Genomic DNA, 18,257 nt, shown 5'->3' on the forward strand with positions numbered 1-18,257 from the left:
AGAATGCTGCAAAATTTGCATCACAATTTGTATTGCTCGTTAGGCGTTTCCACTATGTCACCTGGATTGCTTATGCAATCTTTAACTTACAGTGTTCCTCTTTTTCCTTGCTTTATGCATTAAACAGTTGTAGGGAATTAAATACAGCTGGTAAAATGCACTTCAAATGCTTTGGAAAACAAATCCCTAATGTTGCTCATTTGGAGATTTTATACAATCTGCTTATTTTGGCTTGTACTCCATTTTTTTTGCAAACTATCCTATTTATTTCACTTCCAGTGTTTTTTTTTGGAGGGGATCATTCATAATAACAGTGTTTACTCGTTTCTAGTTTGCTTTTGTGAGATAGTAGTAAAGCACACTAGAAGAGTGGTGCTAGAAGAAAAGGACATGAAATGAAATGATGGTATTCTAAGAATCTCTAAAAGAGGCTCTAGAAAATATAAGAGCTAGATGTATTTACAAGAATGGAATCAGGAGAAATGCTCTAGAAAAGACTAAAGAAAAAATATATAAAAGTCCTAGAAAAGGCTAGAACTGTAGCACACGAAGACTATCAAAGATTGGTAGAACAGCAGCACACTGAAATAGTCCAGAAACATAGTGCTAAAACAGGCTGGTTTATTGATACCAACAGATGACAAGTGATTGTATGAGACTATAGGAAACTGGAAAAGTGGTGTTTTAAAAGGTGGCATTAAATGCCAGAAGAATGGTGCTAGCAGACATTAGAGGAGTGATGCTTAAAGAGGTCAACAGAGCAGCACATAATGCTAGAGAAATTGTGTTAAAAAAGACTAGATGAGGGAAGGCAACCTTCGGCACTTCAGATGTTATGGATTACATCTCTCTGGATGCTTTTCCAGCATTATGACTGTAAGAGCATTATGGGAGATGTAGTCCACAATACCTGGAGTGCCAAAGGTTGCCTACCCCTGGACAAGAAGAATGGGACTAGAAAAGGCTATAAGTGGGGCAGTGAGAGAAACCAGAAGCAGAATGCTAGAAGTGGCTGCTTGTATTAGCACAGTATAGGAGACTAGAAGACATTTGAAGAGACAAAGGGAGAGGCAATGAATAATAAAAGAAAAGTACAAAAGGAGACTAGGAGAGTGGTTTCTGTAAGTGTACTTTCACAAAAAGCAAACAAAACTGAATCAACAGTGAAGGCGAAATATACGCACAATCTGGCCCTAGCTTATTACTGGTTTATGCAATTCCCTACAGCTACTGTACTCATTCAATGGATATATAAACATTCTTAGCACAAGTTATATGTTTATCACTGCACTTTGCACAATTTATACATTTGTGTGGTGTAGATTAAAGAGGTATATTTTTTACTCATTATATTTACAAAGTGTCATTGCAATTTTTTGTATTATTTAAATTTCTTTGAGTTGTTTAGTGTAGTGTTGATAGAGCTGATGATTTAATAATAAATAACAATAAATAAAAATGAATAACAATAAATGATTAAGAATATCAGATCCGGTAGTACAGCATGGCGGGAGGAGCTTCCTGTGCTGCCTAATTTGGGATGAACCATAACAAGATGAGCATTAAAGCAAGGGGCGCTCTGTAAAAAAAATTGTGACCCAACAATTAAACAAAGTGTTTAATTCACATGTAGTCACACAATGGAATACCAAGCCAGACACTGAGACACTCCATTAAGTGAAAGAGATCAACGTTTCGTTTTTTAAAAAGACAATTGCTATGTCACTTGATCCTGAGTAAGGTCCCTGCGTGGACCGAAACGTTGATCTTTTTCACTTAATGGAATAAAGAATTTTTCAATGCAAAGACCGTGAGTGCAGCCCATGCTTCTATATACCTTTGGTGTTTGTCTACATCCCCATAAGGACCGGCACCCGGCAAGTATACCAAATGCTTTAATGCATAAGAATTTTGAGCGTGAGTGCAAGGATTAGAATATTATTTGTATATATATATATATATATATAAACAAGTCCAAACTTGTGCACTCCAACAGTGAAAAAAAGAAATGAATACCTGATGCCCAGTCACAAATTCATAAATATCTACACCGGTTTTCATTCAGGTAGGTTCCTTATTTGACGAATTCCAGCAAGTTAACGTTTCAGTCCCTCAAGGGATCTTTCATTAGGGCATCACAAGTAAAGTATTGCACTGATACAAGCTTTATATAGGACAAACAAAGATCTTAACTCACCCCTTAAGCACACAGTTGATTGAGATGCTGCTTAAGGGGTGAGTTAAGATCTTTAATTTCAAATGTAATTAATCATAGAATTTTAGATCTTTAATCTTTCATTTTAAAAATAATGTAAAAAAAATGACACACACATATATATATATATATATATATATATATATATATATATATATACTTGAAATCCCCAGCACTCACGTTTATCATAAGCCAATGCTGGGCGCCAGGCCAAGGCTCCAAAGAGATAAAAATCCAAATGAAATAGGCTGCTCTCCGGGCTTAAAAGTTCCAATTTTTATTTAAAGTTGATTAAAAATACGACCAACGTTTCGGTCCCCGTTCGGGACCTTCTTCAGGGTCAAATTCAACAGGACAATTGTCCTGTTGAATTTGACCCTGAAGAAGGTCCCCAATGGGGACCGAAACGTTGGTCGTATTTTTAATCAACTTTAAATAAAAATTGGAACTTTTAAGCCCGGAGAGCAGCCTATTTCATTTGGATTTATATATATATATATATATATACACACACACTCACACATAGGTATATATTTTTTATAATATTTTTACGTAATTATTAATTACGATTTGAGGGACTTAACTGGCAACCCAGGCAGAAAGTCCACAGAATTTGGTTCGCAAGCCCTATATTCAACCCTGTAACTTTCCAAGACACCACAAAACCTGTACATTGGGGGTACTGTTTTACTTGGGAGACATCGCGGAATACAAATATGTGTACTTTATTGCAGTATAACAGTATAATGACATTCACAGTTAAAATGCTAGAACTAAACAAATAACAAACTTTCTTAATTTCTCACATTTTTTGTATATTTTATTCATATTAAATTATGTTTCATAAAGCCCTGTTTCAATTGAAAAAAATGACATATAATAAGTGTGAGTGCATTTAATATGAAAGAGGTGAATAATGGTTGACCATCTATATAGCGCAAATTCAAAGTTTTGTTTACATTTTGTTTTGATCTGAACTTGTACAACTGCCTCAGTCCTTAAGGGGTTAAGATGTGCTTTGTAAACTCCCATTGGCTCTATTATTGAGTCTGTTGTTGTATTGCTCATTACTAATACCAGTCCCTTTCAATGTCTGATTGTGATCTTTCCTAGAGTTACTGATCAGTACCACAACTCTACTTCTTTTGGCTTCAGACCTTGGCTCCGTTAAAGCCACTCTGGTTTCTGATTTTGGCTGTGTTAAACCTACTACATTTACGGCACAACCCTTTATGTTCTGACCTCGGCTCTGCTTACTTCACCATGCTCATGGATTGCTCCATTGTACTCCATGTGTTAAATGACACCTTCATGTCACAACTTATATAAGCACCAACTAGAAAGGATGCTTGTCTGGATCTTGTTATAACAAACAATGTTGATCTTTTGACTAACATTCAAGCATTTGGGAAATAGTGATCACAATTTGGTAATTTTTAAAATAAACTCTGAAAAGCAAAAGCATGTGGTGTATACTAAAACATATAATTTTTAAAAAGCCAATTTCAATAAGATTAGGGCAGCTCTACAACATATCCACTGGCATAAACTCCTTAGTGAAAAAAAACACTGAGGATAAATGGAAGCTCTTCAAACAAGTAGTAGAAAGGTACATATCTCAGTATGTACCATTGGGTAATAAATATAAAAGAAACAAATTGAAACCAATGTGGCTTAGTAGAAAAGTAAAACAAGAGATTAAAAATAAGAAAAGGGTATTTAAAGCATTTAAATCGGACAAATAAGATATAGGGAAGTCAATAATGCTTGCAAAAAGGCAATTAAAGTGGCTAAACTCGACAATGAGAAATTGATAGCCAAAGAATGCAAAACCAATCTCCAAAGTTTTTTCAAGTACATCAATCCTAAAAAAACAAAAAAATGAAAGTGTAGATACACTGGAAACAGAGATGGGTCTGTTAGTTAATGAAGACCAGGACAAGTCATATATATATATATATATATATATACATATATATATATATATATATATTAATGAGAATCCCATGGCAAGAGATATGCAAATGATTGCTGCAAAAAACTTGCAGATAAACTTGTGATTGGATGACTCGAGACAAGGTGCTACAGCAGTAGTAGAAAATGAATATAAATAAAGCTCCAGGGCCTGATGGTATTCACCCACGAGTGCTTAAGGAGCTCAGTGGGGAAATAGGTGAACCTCTGTATTTATTCTTTCAAGATTCTTTTGTTTCAAGTATTGTACTGGAGGATTGGAGGAAGGCAGATGTCGCTCCTATATTTAAAAAGGGTTCAAAATCCTTGCCTTGAAATTATAGACCTGTGAGCTTAACTTCTGTGACTGGGAAAATATTTGAAGGGCTATTAAGGGCTAATATTCAGGAATTCATTGGGAAGAACTTTGTTATAAGGTCATGCCAAACTAACCTGATTGCATTCTATGAAGAAGTAAGTAGAAGTATACATCAGGGTCTTACAGTGGATGTGATCTACTTGGATTTTACCAAGGCATTTGATACGGTTCCTCACAATAGGTTAGTCTTCAAACTAAAGGAAATTGGTCTAGATGAATATTCTGGTTCTCGGGTAGAACATTGGCTTATGGATAGAGTACAACGAGTTGTAATTAATGGTAAATTTTCAGGCTGGACAAAAGTGGTAAGTGGTGTCCCTCAGTGTTCTGTTTTGAGACCGCTTCTATTTAACATATTTATAAATGATCTTGCAATAGGCATTGAAAGCCATGTTTTAGTGTTTGCAGATGACACAAAACTTTGTGAAGTAAAAAAATGTGAGCAGGATATTGCTTTGCTGCAGAGGGATTTAGATAGATTGGGGGACTGGGCACTAAAATGGCAGATGACATTTAATGTAGAGAAATGCAAAGTTATGCACTTCGGGGTCAAGAATGCACAAGCAACGTACACCCTAAATGGTAGTGAATTAGGGATAACCACACACGAGAAGGTTTTGTGAATTGTTATAGATAACAAATTAGGCAGCAATATGCAATGTCAATCTGCAGTTGCTAAGGCCAGTAAGGTTTTGTCATTTATATAGGGGCATACATTCTAGGGATGAAAATATAATTTTGCCTCTTTATAAATCGCTGGTAAGACCAGACCTTGAATATGCTGTGCAATTTTGGGCACCTGTTCTAAAGAAGGATATCATGGCACTAGAAAAAGTGCAGAGACGAGCTACAAAATTGATAAAAGGAATGGAGCAATTTAGTTACGAAGAAAGGTTAAAAAAATGAAATCTCTTTAGTTTGGAAAAACTGTGCCTCAGAGGGGATATGATAACATTATGCAAATATATTCAGGGTCAGTACAAACCATTATCTGGAAATCTATTCATAAACAGGGCTATACATAGGACACGAGGACACGCTGGAAGAAAGGAGATTTAATCTAAGGCAAAGGAAAGTTTTTTTTTACAGTAAGAACTATAAGGATATGGAATTATCTGCCTGAAGAGGTGGTTTTATCCATTCAGATGTTTAAACAGCAATTGGATACATACAGGGATATAATTTCTAATTAGTGGGGTTATAGCTGATTGATCCAAGGAGATATCTGACTGCCATTTTGGGGTCAAGAAGGAATTTCAGACTTGATTTTTTTGCCTTCTTTTGGATCAACAGCAAAAACATAATGAAGGCTGAACTTGATGGACGCAAGTCTCTTTTCAGCTATGTAACTATGTAACTATGTAACTACTCCTAATTTGACTGGACGGATTCCCTGATAATGAACCCTGGCATACTGTACTGGACAACTCAATCACTCACTTATTCTCTGCTATTATATTCTAGATTATGTAATCTGTTCTCTAACTCTATATTATTTTTCAACTCAGACAGTATATAATAAACGGAAACTATAGTCACCAAAATAACTTTAGCTTAATTAAGCAGTGTATAGATCATGCCCCTGCAGCCCTAGGTAGCCCTAGGCATACGTCCATCCATGTGACTTGCACAGCCTTCCTAAACACTTAATGTAGAGTCATCTAATGTTTATACCTCAATTATTGCACATTCTGTTTAATTTAGAATGTCTTATCCCCTACTCTGTTAATAGCTTGCTAGACCCTGCAGGAGCCTCCTCTATATATTATTAAAGTTAAATTTACAGAGCAGGAGATAAAAAACTTTTTAAAGTATGTTAGATCTGATTGAAGTTGAAACCATTTTTGTTTTCGTGCAGGCTGTGTCAGTCACAGCCAGGGAAGGTGTATCTAGGATTGCATAAACAGAAACAAAAGTGATTTAACTCCTAAATGGCAGTGATTTGAGCAGTGAGACTTCAGATGCATGATCTATATGTAAACACTGCTTCATTAAGCTAAACTTGCTTTGGTGACTACAGCGTCCCTTTGCATTTACTACTTAAATTAACAGTAGATAAAATATTACTCATGACTGCAGCAAAGAAAGTCCATAGAATAGTCACTGGGCTAAATTTTCAGTCTGCGTGTGTGTGTTTCTATTTTTCCATGCTTTTCTTTAACGGGTACCCCAGTCCTTGATAAAATGTTAATCTATAGAGTGGTGGCTTTTCACAGTTTGCCTCACACAGCAGAGCAATAGAACAATTTGGACCATTTAGGATAAAATAGTAAATCAAGCACCGAATGGAGAATGTTTCTTCTTCTCCATGAGGCTGCATCTTTAAATTAGTACAAACCCGAGAAAATTGGAAGAATAGCAGAGACCACAGTGTCCCCATAATAGGAAATTTGAGATGGTTAGGAAGGGGTGGGTGTATGACCTTGAAACTAGAAATCTCATGTCACGAGAGATACACCTGGTAAAGAGATTGCGGGAGATAGAGAGAGACTATGCAGAATTCTGCAAAGCATTTATCAAGGTCACACACACACAGAAAGGTATCTATGGTGTATGGTATACATCGATTCAGGTGAAATGGCCACATTTCTGTACTTGTATGAACTAAGTCACAGGTAAAGAAAACCATTTACTGCATGCAGGTAGAAACACAGACAAGGAAACGCTACACCACCCAAGAACAAGTCTTTATATGAATTTGCATTAAGTAATCAGCAAATGTTGTGTGTCAGACTGTTATTATGCCTATTTACAAACACAAACATGTATGACTCAATAGGGGAAAGTCATTTAAATGTCAGCTTAATTTTTCATTTTTTTGTAAAAAAAGCTATAATTTGTAAAGAACATTATAGTATACAGAGCACCATCATCTCTATTGTTTTGCTGCATAGAAGGAAGAGTTTTCCCTCCATGCTGGTATGCAGTCATTCTAAATTACACATAAATACTGCCGTTCCATTGTATAAAACTTGTGTTTGAGAGAGTTGTAGACAAAGAATAGACAAAGAAATGCAAAACAAACAAACCAGATTGTAGCGGAGGGCAGGTATTAAAGACCACAATCTCCGCTGGTTCCACGAGTACATCCACAGTCAGCGCTGAAGGGTAAGACAAATCCCCAAATCCTCCTAATAACCGGACGAAACACAGTCTGGGAGTCAACTAACTCGTTTTATTCACAGCTGGCATATTTATACAGTTCCCCATGCAAGGGGTTTCCAGACAGTAAATCCAGGGGATTTCTCCCATCATACATTGTAACTTTCCCAACAGGCTGTGCTGCACGAGAAGGATACACCCACTAAAATGGACGATTAAGTGGATTATCCCCTCGTGCAGCAGAACTGACAATCTATATTAAAATACGGTTTTCACATTTTATTCGGTAGATTTAAATGACCGAACGTTCGGCAGGTAGCTGGGGTCTGAGCGCACCTTTCGTGAGAATACCGCTCAGATCCCGGCGGAATTGACCGAACGCCGCACAAATATAACTTTACATAGAAGTTCCCCTCAATCTGTCGAACATATCCAGGGGAACGATTCTACCGAAAAACCGGGCTCCCGAATGGCTTGGAAGTGCAGCGGTGCTCGCATCATCGAGTAGCCGTTTTTGGTTCCAGGCACTCGACGACCAAGCACCGCTGCCAAATAGACGAATCCAAGATGGCCGACCGCCGCATGGTCGGTAGTCGAACGACGGCCACCCAGAATAGTCTATAATTACCGATTGCAACATTGTTGCAATCGGTTAACAATTGCCACACGACCCTAAGTGTGTGGTCTATCAGGGGAGCCCTTATTCGTTCGGCGAACGGCTTAAGTCACCGCTGTTCGTCGAACGAAGTCTTTGTATGCTGGTAGCTTACGGCTGCCAGCATGCGAATCGCCCTAACATAACACATACACAGCAAATATACATGGCACATAATACAGCCTCCAGACAACCTTCCCAGATTATAGTTCCACAGTGGCTAGGTTTGCCACACAGATATTTACACCCACTCCTAGATATCACAATTTACAAAAGTGGAATGCAGAAATTGCACTCTCCAGCTCCCTCAGATGTGATGGGTGTTTATTCAAATACTCTGAACTGTAGCAAATCGAAATCCAAATAAAAGAATGTAGGTAAAATGAGTTGATCTAGAATTCATAATATGATCTATAGTTACAACTGGCACTTTTGCCCTGCATGTTGCAGATCGGATTTCAGTTTACTACAGTTCAGCTTTAAGTGAATAACGCTGTGTTCCTTGTTCATATTAAGCAGGGCACAAGGTGGTAATTAAATGGGAATGCTCAGTGTCACGATATGCAAATGGTTGCTGTTACAGATACAGACTATCATTTGAAAATGGGGTCGGCTTCTCTCAGGTGAAGGAGATATCTTTTATGAGGGACCTGTATAGGTGCAGGGAGACATTTAATAACACTGTTACCAATGAAGAGGCTATTTAATATGTTTCTACTCTACTCAATATAGTGTCTCAGTGGATACTAATCTATTGCATGTAATTACTGAGGGGTTTCTCTGAGCTATTGTGGCTATAGTAGCAGAGGCTTAAATGTGAATCATCACTTTGCTGGGAATTAATTAAAAAAACATAACTATTTTTAATGTGATGTTTTCTTTTAAATGCAGGGCCGGTGCAAGGATTTCTGCAGCCCTAGGCATATATCTATTTTGCCGCCACCTCTTGTCACTCACTTACTGACAGACACACACTGGCAGACACACATGCTGACTGACACACACACAGACACACTCACTGACACACATACACTCACTCACTGACACACACAGAAACTCACTGACAGACAGACACACACACTCACTGATAGACACACACACAGACACTCACTGACAGACATACACTCACTCACTGACAGAAACACAGACAGATAGACAATCACTGACATACACACACTCACTGACAGACAGACACAGACTGACACACACACTCACTGACACACAGACTCAGACATCTAGCCTTCCTACCTCCCTGGGGTCCAGCGTGGGGCAGCTCCTCACTCCTCCAGAGAGCCGTTTAGTATGCTGGGGCCGGAATGACGTCATATTCCGGCTCTCAGCAACACAGAGGGCGCGCAAGGGAGGAGTGGGAAGCTGCAAGAACAGCCTCTTTCGCCGCCCACAATAGAGCAGCCTGCCTCCTGTCCCCCTCTCCTCCGTTCACTGGTACCTGCTCTGCCTTACCTAGCAGCGCTTCAGGGGCGGCCTGAGGTGGCCAGATGACCACCTTCTGGCCCCCCTGTGACAGGGATCCTCTGGGTGCCTGGAGGATCAGCCTGGCACTGGGTAGGGGGCGGCTCAAGAGCTGCTCGCCCAGTGCTGCGGACGCAGACAGGAGGAACCCACCAGGAAATATCCCGGTGGACGCCCCCAGCAGGCCGGTGCCCTAGGCGAATGCCTAGTTCACCTAACGGTGGCGCTGGCCCTGTTTAAATGTATATTAACCATGTAGTGGAGCCCTAGTCCTAGCAGGGACTCTCCTCTGCTGGGTATTCCAAGATATACTCAGGAACAAGCAACACACTCCAATGGAACACCCAAACACAGTGAAATAATCCAGGAATCTCCAACCTCATCCCCAGCAACTGGACGATACTCAGCTCTGGGGGTATAACTGATTTTTATTGTCACATTTATGGCTTTTATGCCATCTCCCATGCAAGGGGTTTCACAGGCAGAAAATGCAATGGTTTCAATTCCAGGGTCCTTTGTGTCTGAGAGATAATTGCCTGAGTAAACTCCTCCAATTTAATTATCTCTTAAGCACAAAAAACCCTGAAAATATCCTGCACCCCAAAAGTCATACATAGGAACCCCACAAAAAGTACATTTCCTTGATAGCCCCGATCTAAGTGACCAACATGTCCATGAATCACTCAGATCAGTTCAGTAGAACGGGAACGGCATTGTGTGGAAGATTTGACCGGCCAGGCACGAGGTGGAAGCCGAAAATAGTTCCAGGTGCCCTGGCCGGTCTCTGTTCGTGAGGTTCCTGTGCGAGAACCATACAAGGGAATCTCTTGCTTTCACGATACGAATGCTCCCCCTGTTCGGTACTTTATATCTCCCGAACGCCGTTTGTGTGGGAGGTCAGGAAACGGAACAGGCAGCGGTCGGCAGTTTACCGGTGTTTGCGCGAGTGCCAAGCCGAAAAGAGTTCCAGGCACTCAACAACCAAGTACCACTGCCCTCGTTCGGGAGACAGGATGGCCGCCATTCTCCCAGCCACGTGTTTGGTTATATGAAATGGTGACCACCCAGGAGAGCATTCATTAATTGTTTCCTTGTGGTTTCGCACTTAAGTGGTTGGTGTTAACATTCTAATAGGGTGCAGGTGTGGTCCTCATTCGGGAGACAAATGTATTCCGTTCATGTGACGAGAGCAATTTCGCCACATTGCATTGGAGAAGCCTGGTTGCCCGCCTGCTGCCTTTGGACTATGGCCCTGGGAGATTGGGCCCTTTAAAAACAGTATTCGGCCATACCAGAGGGTATGTCACTCATTCTGGCCCTTTAAATACAGTGGGGTCATTCGGTACTTGCCCTGTGTGAGCGGTGATACCCCAGATAGCAATGCCATGGAGCCCATTCATATAATGAAAGACTATGGGAAAGACTTTAGCTCCATGGCAATAGAACTGTATGTGTGTGGTCTGAGCACCATTCGATAATGTGCGCACAGGCCTAAGCTATCTGGGGATATGTTGCATGTATATGTTTTATGTAGTAATTGTGGCATTGTGTAGTTTTATGTCTTTTTGCAACCATGTGCTCAATGGAGTCTGCCTCTATCCCTGGATATAATTGGATTATTTTCCCATTGTCTCCAGGAAAGAGGGCTCTGTAAAACCGTTTTGAGCCAGATAGCCATGTGCCAGCCAGGGCCCAAAAGATATTTTACTAAATTTTGAACCCCTGGTCTGATTCAGGCCATTTTTTAATATGTTGTTCCCCTGCATGGATTGATTGTGAATATGTTTTTATGTGAATGTGATGTATGGTTTTAGAGTTATGAAAGTTGGGTAGAAAGTATGTTTAACTGTATGTATAATTGAGTTTCCTCTCAGGATAAGGGGAGGGAATATGTGGGATGTAACTGATATGTGATTGGTTTTTTTATACCTCCCTGTGGGCGGTCCTGTATTTGAAAAGACTGTAATAAAAACCAGGCTGGGTGTGCCAGCACCTGAGACCACTGCTTGACCCTCAACACGGAGCCTTGTCTCGTTCTTGGGGGGATTCACTGTATGCTGATAGAGACTGATTGCCAGGAGTGTAAGCCGCTTGGGAGCTTTTCCTGTTCGTCTGCTAGCAGCTATTCGTGAGGTTCCAGTTCGGGAGTTTGGAGTGCTACCTTATTCCCTTGTATGCAGTTCGGGAGTTGGTGCATTCACTTATATCCAATTCGTGAGTTTTGGTGTTCTGCAGTAGCTGTGCCTGTGTCTCAGAAAGGGGATTATCGCCTAAATGGATTTTTAACCCCTTGTCTGCTGAAACGGTCCGTTACAGTTCACATGAAGTCTCCCGAACGGCCAAAGGAGAACCACACAAAATAACCGGCAAAACACACAAAATAACAAGGGGGGAATAAAAAGTAACTTGCACATGCCCATTCCGCTACAAACCATTTAGCAAATTACTTCAAAATCCAATTTAGTCCAGACATACCATGGACACACATTGCCGTGGAGGAAGAGGCTTCTCAAACTCCACATACTATTTTCAATGACATACAAGGGCGGAGCCTATAACCATGATTGAGAGGGAGCCAAGATGGAGGTGATGAGTTTTAGAATTTATGTGGATTCCTACATTCAATTTTATGTTTATAAATGCTCTGAATCTGATAGTCATGTCTGGTCCAAGAAACATATGTGTCAATATATATACATAACACAAATACCCAATATCTTACTAAAATATAATGCATTCTCACCAGATCATTTGATTGTGCAGGTTTGTAAAACTCTACGTTGGGGTCCATGGCTGGTATATTTTTGTGGGCCAAAGCTTTACCCAACTCTATCCAGCTGTTGTATCCTGACAGAATGAGAAACAGAGAAATATAGTAAAAGATATTGTAATAATTTTATCTATGCAATAACATTACAGTTTTAGTGATAAGTGTATGAGAACAGAATATCCATACATTCGGGATTACAACATTATTATAATTATTGAGTTGAGAGAGAGAGGGAAGTTTTATACAATGTATTTATACCTACAAATAACCTTTTCCTCATGAAGAAGCAGAATTCAACTTTTTGTTCAATATTTGTGTTTTAAGGCAGTTCAATGTTGCTGTCACTAGGGAATATTTTATATTGACCAAGGAATCCTGCAGATGACCATTTAGTAGGATGTGACATTCAAGTTAGAGTTAGGGAAACGCAATAACAAGGAGAAAATGGTTCCCAACTTTTTCCATACTTGCTCCATGGTAGGAATGACTTTTCAGATGGCTAATCATCCATTCCCCATTTATTGTATTATGAGGTTGGGGCTGTTGAATAGCAGGGCCGGATTTACCCTCCTTGTTGCCCCAAGGTTAGTTTCCTCCAAGCACTATTTATATATACACATACATTTACATAGATACAAAAAATTGGAGTATGTGATTAGATGGGTGATGTGACTAGTTTGGGGTAAAACTAAATAAATAATGTGGCTATGTGCATGGTTGGAAGATAATTGTCTGGGAGAGGTAATTTGTTTGAAGGCTGCTTGTGGTGTTGTTTGTTTCTGGTGATGCCGTTTGTGGGGTTGTGTGTGTGAAGGTATGCTGCTTGTAAGGTTGCATGTGTGGGGGAGATGCTGTTTGTGTGATTGTGATTGTGGGTGTGAGAGGAATGCTGCTTATAGAGCTGTGAAAATGGGAGGGAGACTGTTGTGGGATTTTGTGGATGTGGCATTTTGCAGTGTAGTATGCATGTAAATAATGGCTGTATATGGATATCAGTGGTAGTGTGTGTGTGTGTATTTAGAGGGATAGGGGTTGTAGTGTATGTTTGGTGGCGATGGGGCTGGAGTGTGGACATAGGCTGTAGTGGGTGGATATAGATCTTCATCAGCCATCGTTCATCATGTCACTCCCCATTCTCGTCCTGCTTCTCCACACATACAGAGCATGCATGGAGGATAATAAGATACTGTTTTCAGCAGTGGGCAGTAGCCACAGGACAGCATGAGTACAGCACAAGTTCCCACCATTACTCCTCCTCCCAAGGGTATCCTTGCACTCGCACCAAGGGTGGTGTTTCTGTCATTGGGGGGTGATCCAAAGCGAGTAGACCTGGGGTCATACTGACTCACATGGTGCCGGTTAAAGCTATCTACACTATACTTCAAATAAAATAGATGCATAAAGAAATGGCAGCTGATAGCGGTAAGTGCCACCCCTATCTCGACTGCCATCACACGGTCATGGCCACGGTATTGTTATGGCAAATCTGGGTCTATTTGTGAGCTAATGGATAGATGGATGGATATCCCTGACAGCCCCCAAAAATATGTGTACATGAAGTGGTGTCTTCTCACTAAAACCAGGAATAGATCAGTACACCAAGCACAAAATAATTATACTGTGCAAGGATGAAAATTTGGACCTGCAGTCAACCACATATCTGAAAGACAAACAGGGCTATTAACTAAAGTGAGAATTCAAAGTGACTTTCACATTTAAAGTGAAAATAGCCATGCTGGAAACATAGCTATGGTTTCAGTTCAGCTATTCATAGTCTTAAATTTGAAATGTACTTTAAATCCTCACTTTAGTAAATAACCCTGATAGAATATGAGTACATACTACTTGCAAAATGTATCTTAGTAACGTGTAATCATTGCACAAAAATATCTCTGCAATGGTGCTAGTATAGGAGCATAGAATAGAGAAATGCCATCTCTCCTCTTATTTCAATGGTGGCTGCAGAAACATCAATACTAATGAGATGGTATTTCCATGCGCTATTTCATGTAAAGATAAGAAAATTTTAAAACTTGAAAAACTGGCTCTGCTAGTCCCAGACTCTGGTAAAGGTCAACTATGTCAATGTTTGTGAGATTTACCCAGTTTCATTGATGTGAAAAATTAGCTCCTCAATTCAGCCGATCACATTGTTCTTTCTTTTTTCATATATTGTAGTTTATTTTAGTCTACAGAAAAATGAAGCTATATGATTGGCTGATTCACAAGGTCCTAGGGAGAGAAGAGATTTTATCATTGACAAGAGCCAGCGGAGTGACATTTATTTTTTGTAGAATATGGAAAAATGCACCATTTTTTAGGGCAGGATGAGTGAGAGTTTCAAAGACCTCTAACAATAACTGAACACTTCTGCAGTTTAGACAACAGTGAGTTGTGATGAGGTGACAACCATGTTGCATAAGTTATGTCTACATATTGCATTTAAAAAAAACAAACTTTACCATGGTCTTAATTCAGATGCATATTGTCAACTCACTACAACTCAATGTTTTGGGAATAAAATCCATATTGGTGTCTAAGATGTCACATATTATGGAATCCCTAAGTATATATAGAACAGCCAGAATTCTCAAAGGAGTACATACGGACCGAGGCGTGGGTCCATAGCCCCCCAACACCATCAGGGGAGGCACCCTTTGAATGCATTTACATCTTTGATTCTATGAGTGCAATGATTATTAGCGCACATATATAATTTATAACAATATCACACTATTTTTTGTTTTGTGTTCTCTTTTAGATTATACAGACATTTCCCATGTTTTGTTGTTTCTATTCCTATTGATGTAAGATCACCATCTGGGAGGTGATCAGTGGGGGGCTGTCCTGTTTACTATTAGGATAAGTATATGTTATACTTTATCACACTAACTACACTTTTATTTTTGTGGTGATAGCACAGTTCCACTGAAGTTTACGCCCTCAGGGCCGCCATCAGAAATTGTGGGGCCCCTAACACAGCTCAAGGTCTGGGCCCCCTTGTGCCCGCCTCCAAATCCCGCCCACAGGAATACACACACACAGACACAAAAGGACACAGACACACACACAGAAAGATACACACATACTAACAGACACAAATACTGAAACAGACATACACACATAGACACATACACAGATACACACACACACACTGACGTACATACATACTCACATACTGACACACACACACATACATACAGACATACATACATACTGACATAGATACAAACAGACATACATACATACACATGAATACATACTGACATACATACATACATAATGGCATACATACATATACATACTGATATACATACATACAGACATACACACACACAGATAGATATATACATACACAGATACATACAGACATACTGACATACATGCAAACTGACAGATATATACATACACACACACAGACATACATACAGACATATATACATACTGACAAACACACACACAGAGACATACTGACATACACACACACAGACATACATGCATACATACATACTGACACAAACACACAGACATACATACTGACATACACACATACATACATACACACTGACAAACAGACATACATATATACATACTGACATACACACATACATACAGACATACTGACATACACTGACATATATGCATACTGACATACATACATACACACATACATACTGACATACACACACAGGCATACATACTGACATACACACAGACATACACACAGACATACATACTGACATACACACAGATATACATACTGACATACACAAACAGACATACATACTGACATACACACAGACATACATACTGACATACACACATACATACATACATACATACTGACATACACACAGATATACACACTGACATACATACTGACATACACACAGACATACACACAGACATACATACTGACATACACACAGATATACAGACTGACATACACAAACAGACATACATACTGACATACACACAGACATACACAGACAGACATACATACTGACATACACACAGACATACACAGACAGACATACATACTGACATACACACATACTGACATACACACACACATACATACTGACATACACAGACAGACATACATACTGACATACACAGACAGACATACATACTGACATACACACAGACATACATACTGACATACACACAGATATACATACTGACATACATACTGACATACACACAGACATACATACTGAAATACATACTGACATACATACACAGACAGACATACACACAGACATACATACTGACACACACACAGACATACATACTGACACACACACAGACAGACATACTTACTTGCAGACACATACATACACACAGGGCCGGCCTTAGGGGTGTGCGAGCTGTGCGGCCGCACAGGGCGCCATGTAGCAGGGGCGCCGTGCGGCCGCACAGCCGGCCGGGATTAAAAAAATAAATAAAAAATTATTTATTTATTTTTTAAATTTGCAGCGGGGGCGGAGCTTACCGTGCGGCGGGGGCGGAGCTAAAAGTGCCGGAAAACTGCTGCAGGGGAAGCAGGAAGGAGTCCCTGCTTCCCCACCAAACAGTCACCAGGAGCTGCACTGCCTCCACAATGAACTCCACAGGTAACTGTGTGATTGTCAGGTGAGTGTGACTCTCTGCCTGTGTGTATTACTGTCTGTGTGTGTATGACTGTCTGCCTCTGTGTGTCTGTGTGTATATGACTGTCTGCCTGTGTGTATTACTGCCTCTGTGTGTCTGTGTGTATGACTGTCTGCCTCTGTGTGTCTGTGTGTATGACTGTCTGCCTCTGTGTGTGTATTACTGCCTCTGTGTGTGTGTGTATTACTGTCTGCCTCTGTGTGTGTCTGTGTGTCTGACTGTGTGTGTCTGTGTGTATTACTGTCTGCCTCTGTGTGTGTCTGTGTGTATTACTGTCTGTGTCTGTGTGTATGACTGACTGTCTGCCTGTGTGTGTGTGAGACTGTCTGCCTCTGTGTGTGTGTGTGTATATGACTGTCTGCCACTGTGTGTATTACTGTCTGCCTCTGTGTGTGTGTCTGTGTGTATGACTGTCTGCCTCTGTGTGTATGACTGTCTGCCTCTGTGTGTCTGTGTGTATGACTATCTGCATGTGTGTGTCTGTGTCTGTGTGTATGACTATCTGCATGTGTGTCTGTGTGTGTGTGTATGACTGTCTGCCACTGTGTGTCTGTGTGTATTACTGTCTGCCTCTGTGTGTGTGTCTGTGTGTATTACTGTCTGCCTCTGTGTGTGTGATTGTGTGTATGACTGCTTCTGTGTGTATGACTGCCTGTGTGTGTCTGTGTGTATGACTGTCTGCGTGTGTGTCGGTGTGTATGACTGTCTGCGTGTGTGTATGTGTGTATGACTGTCTGCCTCTGTGTGTGTCTGTGTGTATGACTGTGTGTGTCTGTGTGTATTACTGTCTGCCTCTGTGTGTGTCTGTGTGTATTACTGTCTGTGTCTGTGTGTATGACTGACTGTCTGCCTGTGTGTGTCTGTGTGTGTGTGTGTGTGTGTGTGAGACTGTCTGCCTTTGTGTGTCTGTGTGTGTGTGTATGACTGTCTGCCTGTGTGTGTGTGTGTGTGGATGTCTTCCTGTGTGTGTGTGTGTGTCACATACAACCAATACACGCATATCACACACTGTTAATACACCCATTACAAATAGCACACATAGCACACATATCACACA

At 40.3% G+C, this 18,257-nt stretch overlaps 1 protein-coding gene across 1 annotated transcript in view; it reads right to left on the reverse strand.

Annotated features, from left to right (window-relative positions):
* B4GALNT3 (beta-1,4-N-acetyl-galactosaminyltransferase 3) overlaps nt 1–18,257 on the reverse strand; it is a 140,340-nt gene that overhangs the window by 106,110 nt on the left and 15,973 nt on the right. Inside the window, exon 2 of the mRNA XM_063447700.1 lies at nt 12,521–12,624. Coding sequence (XP_063303770.1) covers nt 12,521–12,624 — 104 coding nt within the window. The remainder of the gene's footprint in view (nt 1–12,520; nt 12,625–18,257) is intronic.

Source organism: Pelobates fuscus, chromosome 3, assembly GCF_036172605.1.
Source record: "Pelobates fuscus isolate aPelFus1 chromosome 3, aPelFus1.pri, whole genome shotgun sequence".
Classification (NCBI taxonomy): Eukaryota; Metazoa; Chordata; class Amphibia; order Anura; family Pelobatidae; genus Pelobates; species Pelobates fuscus.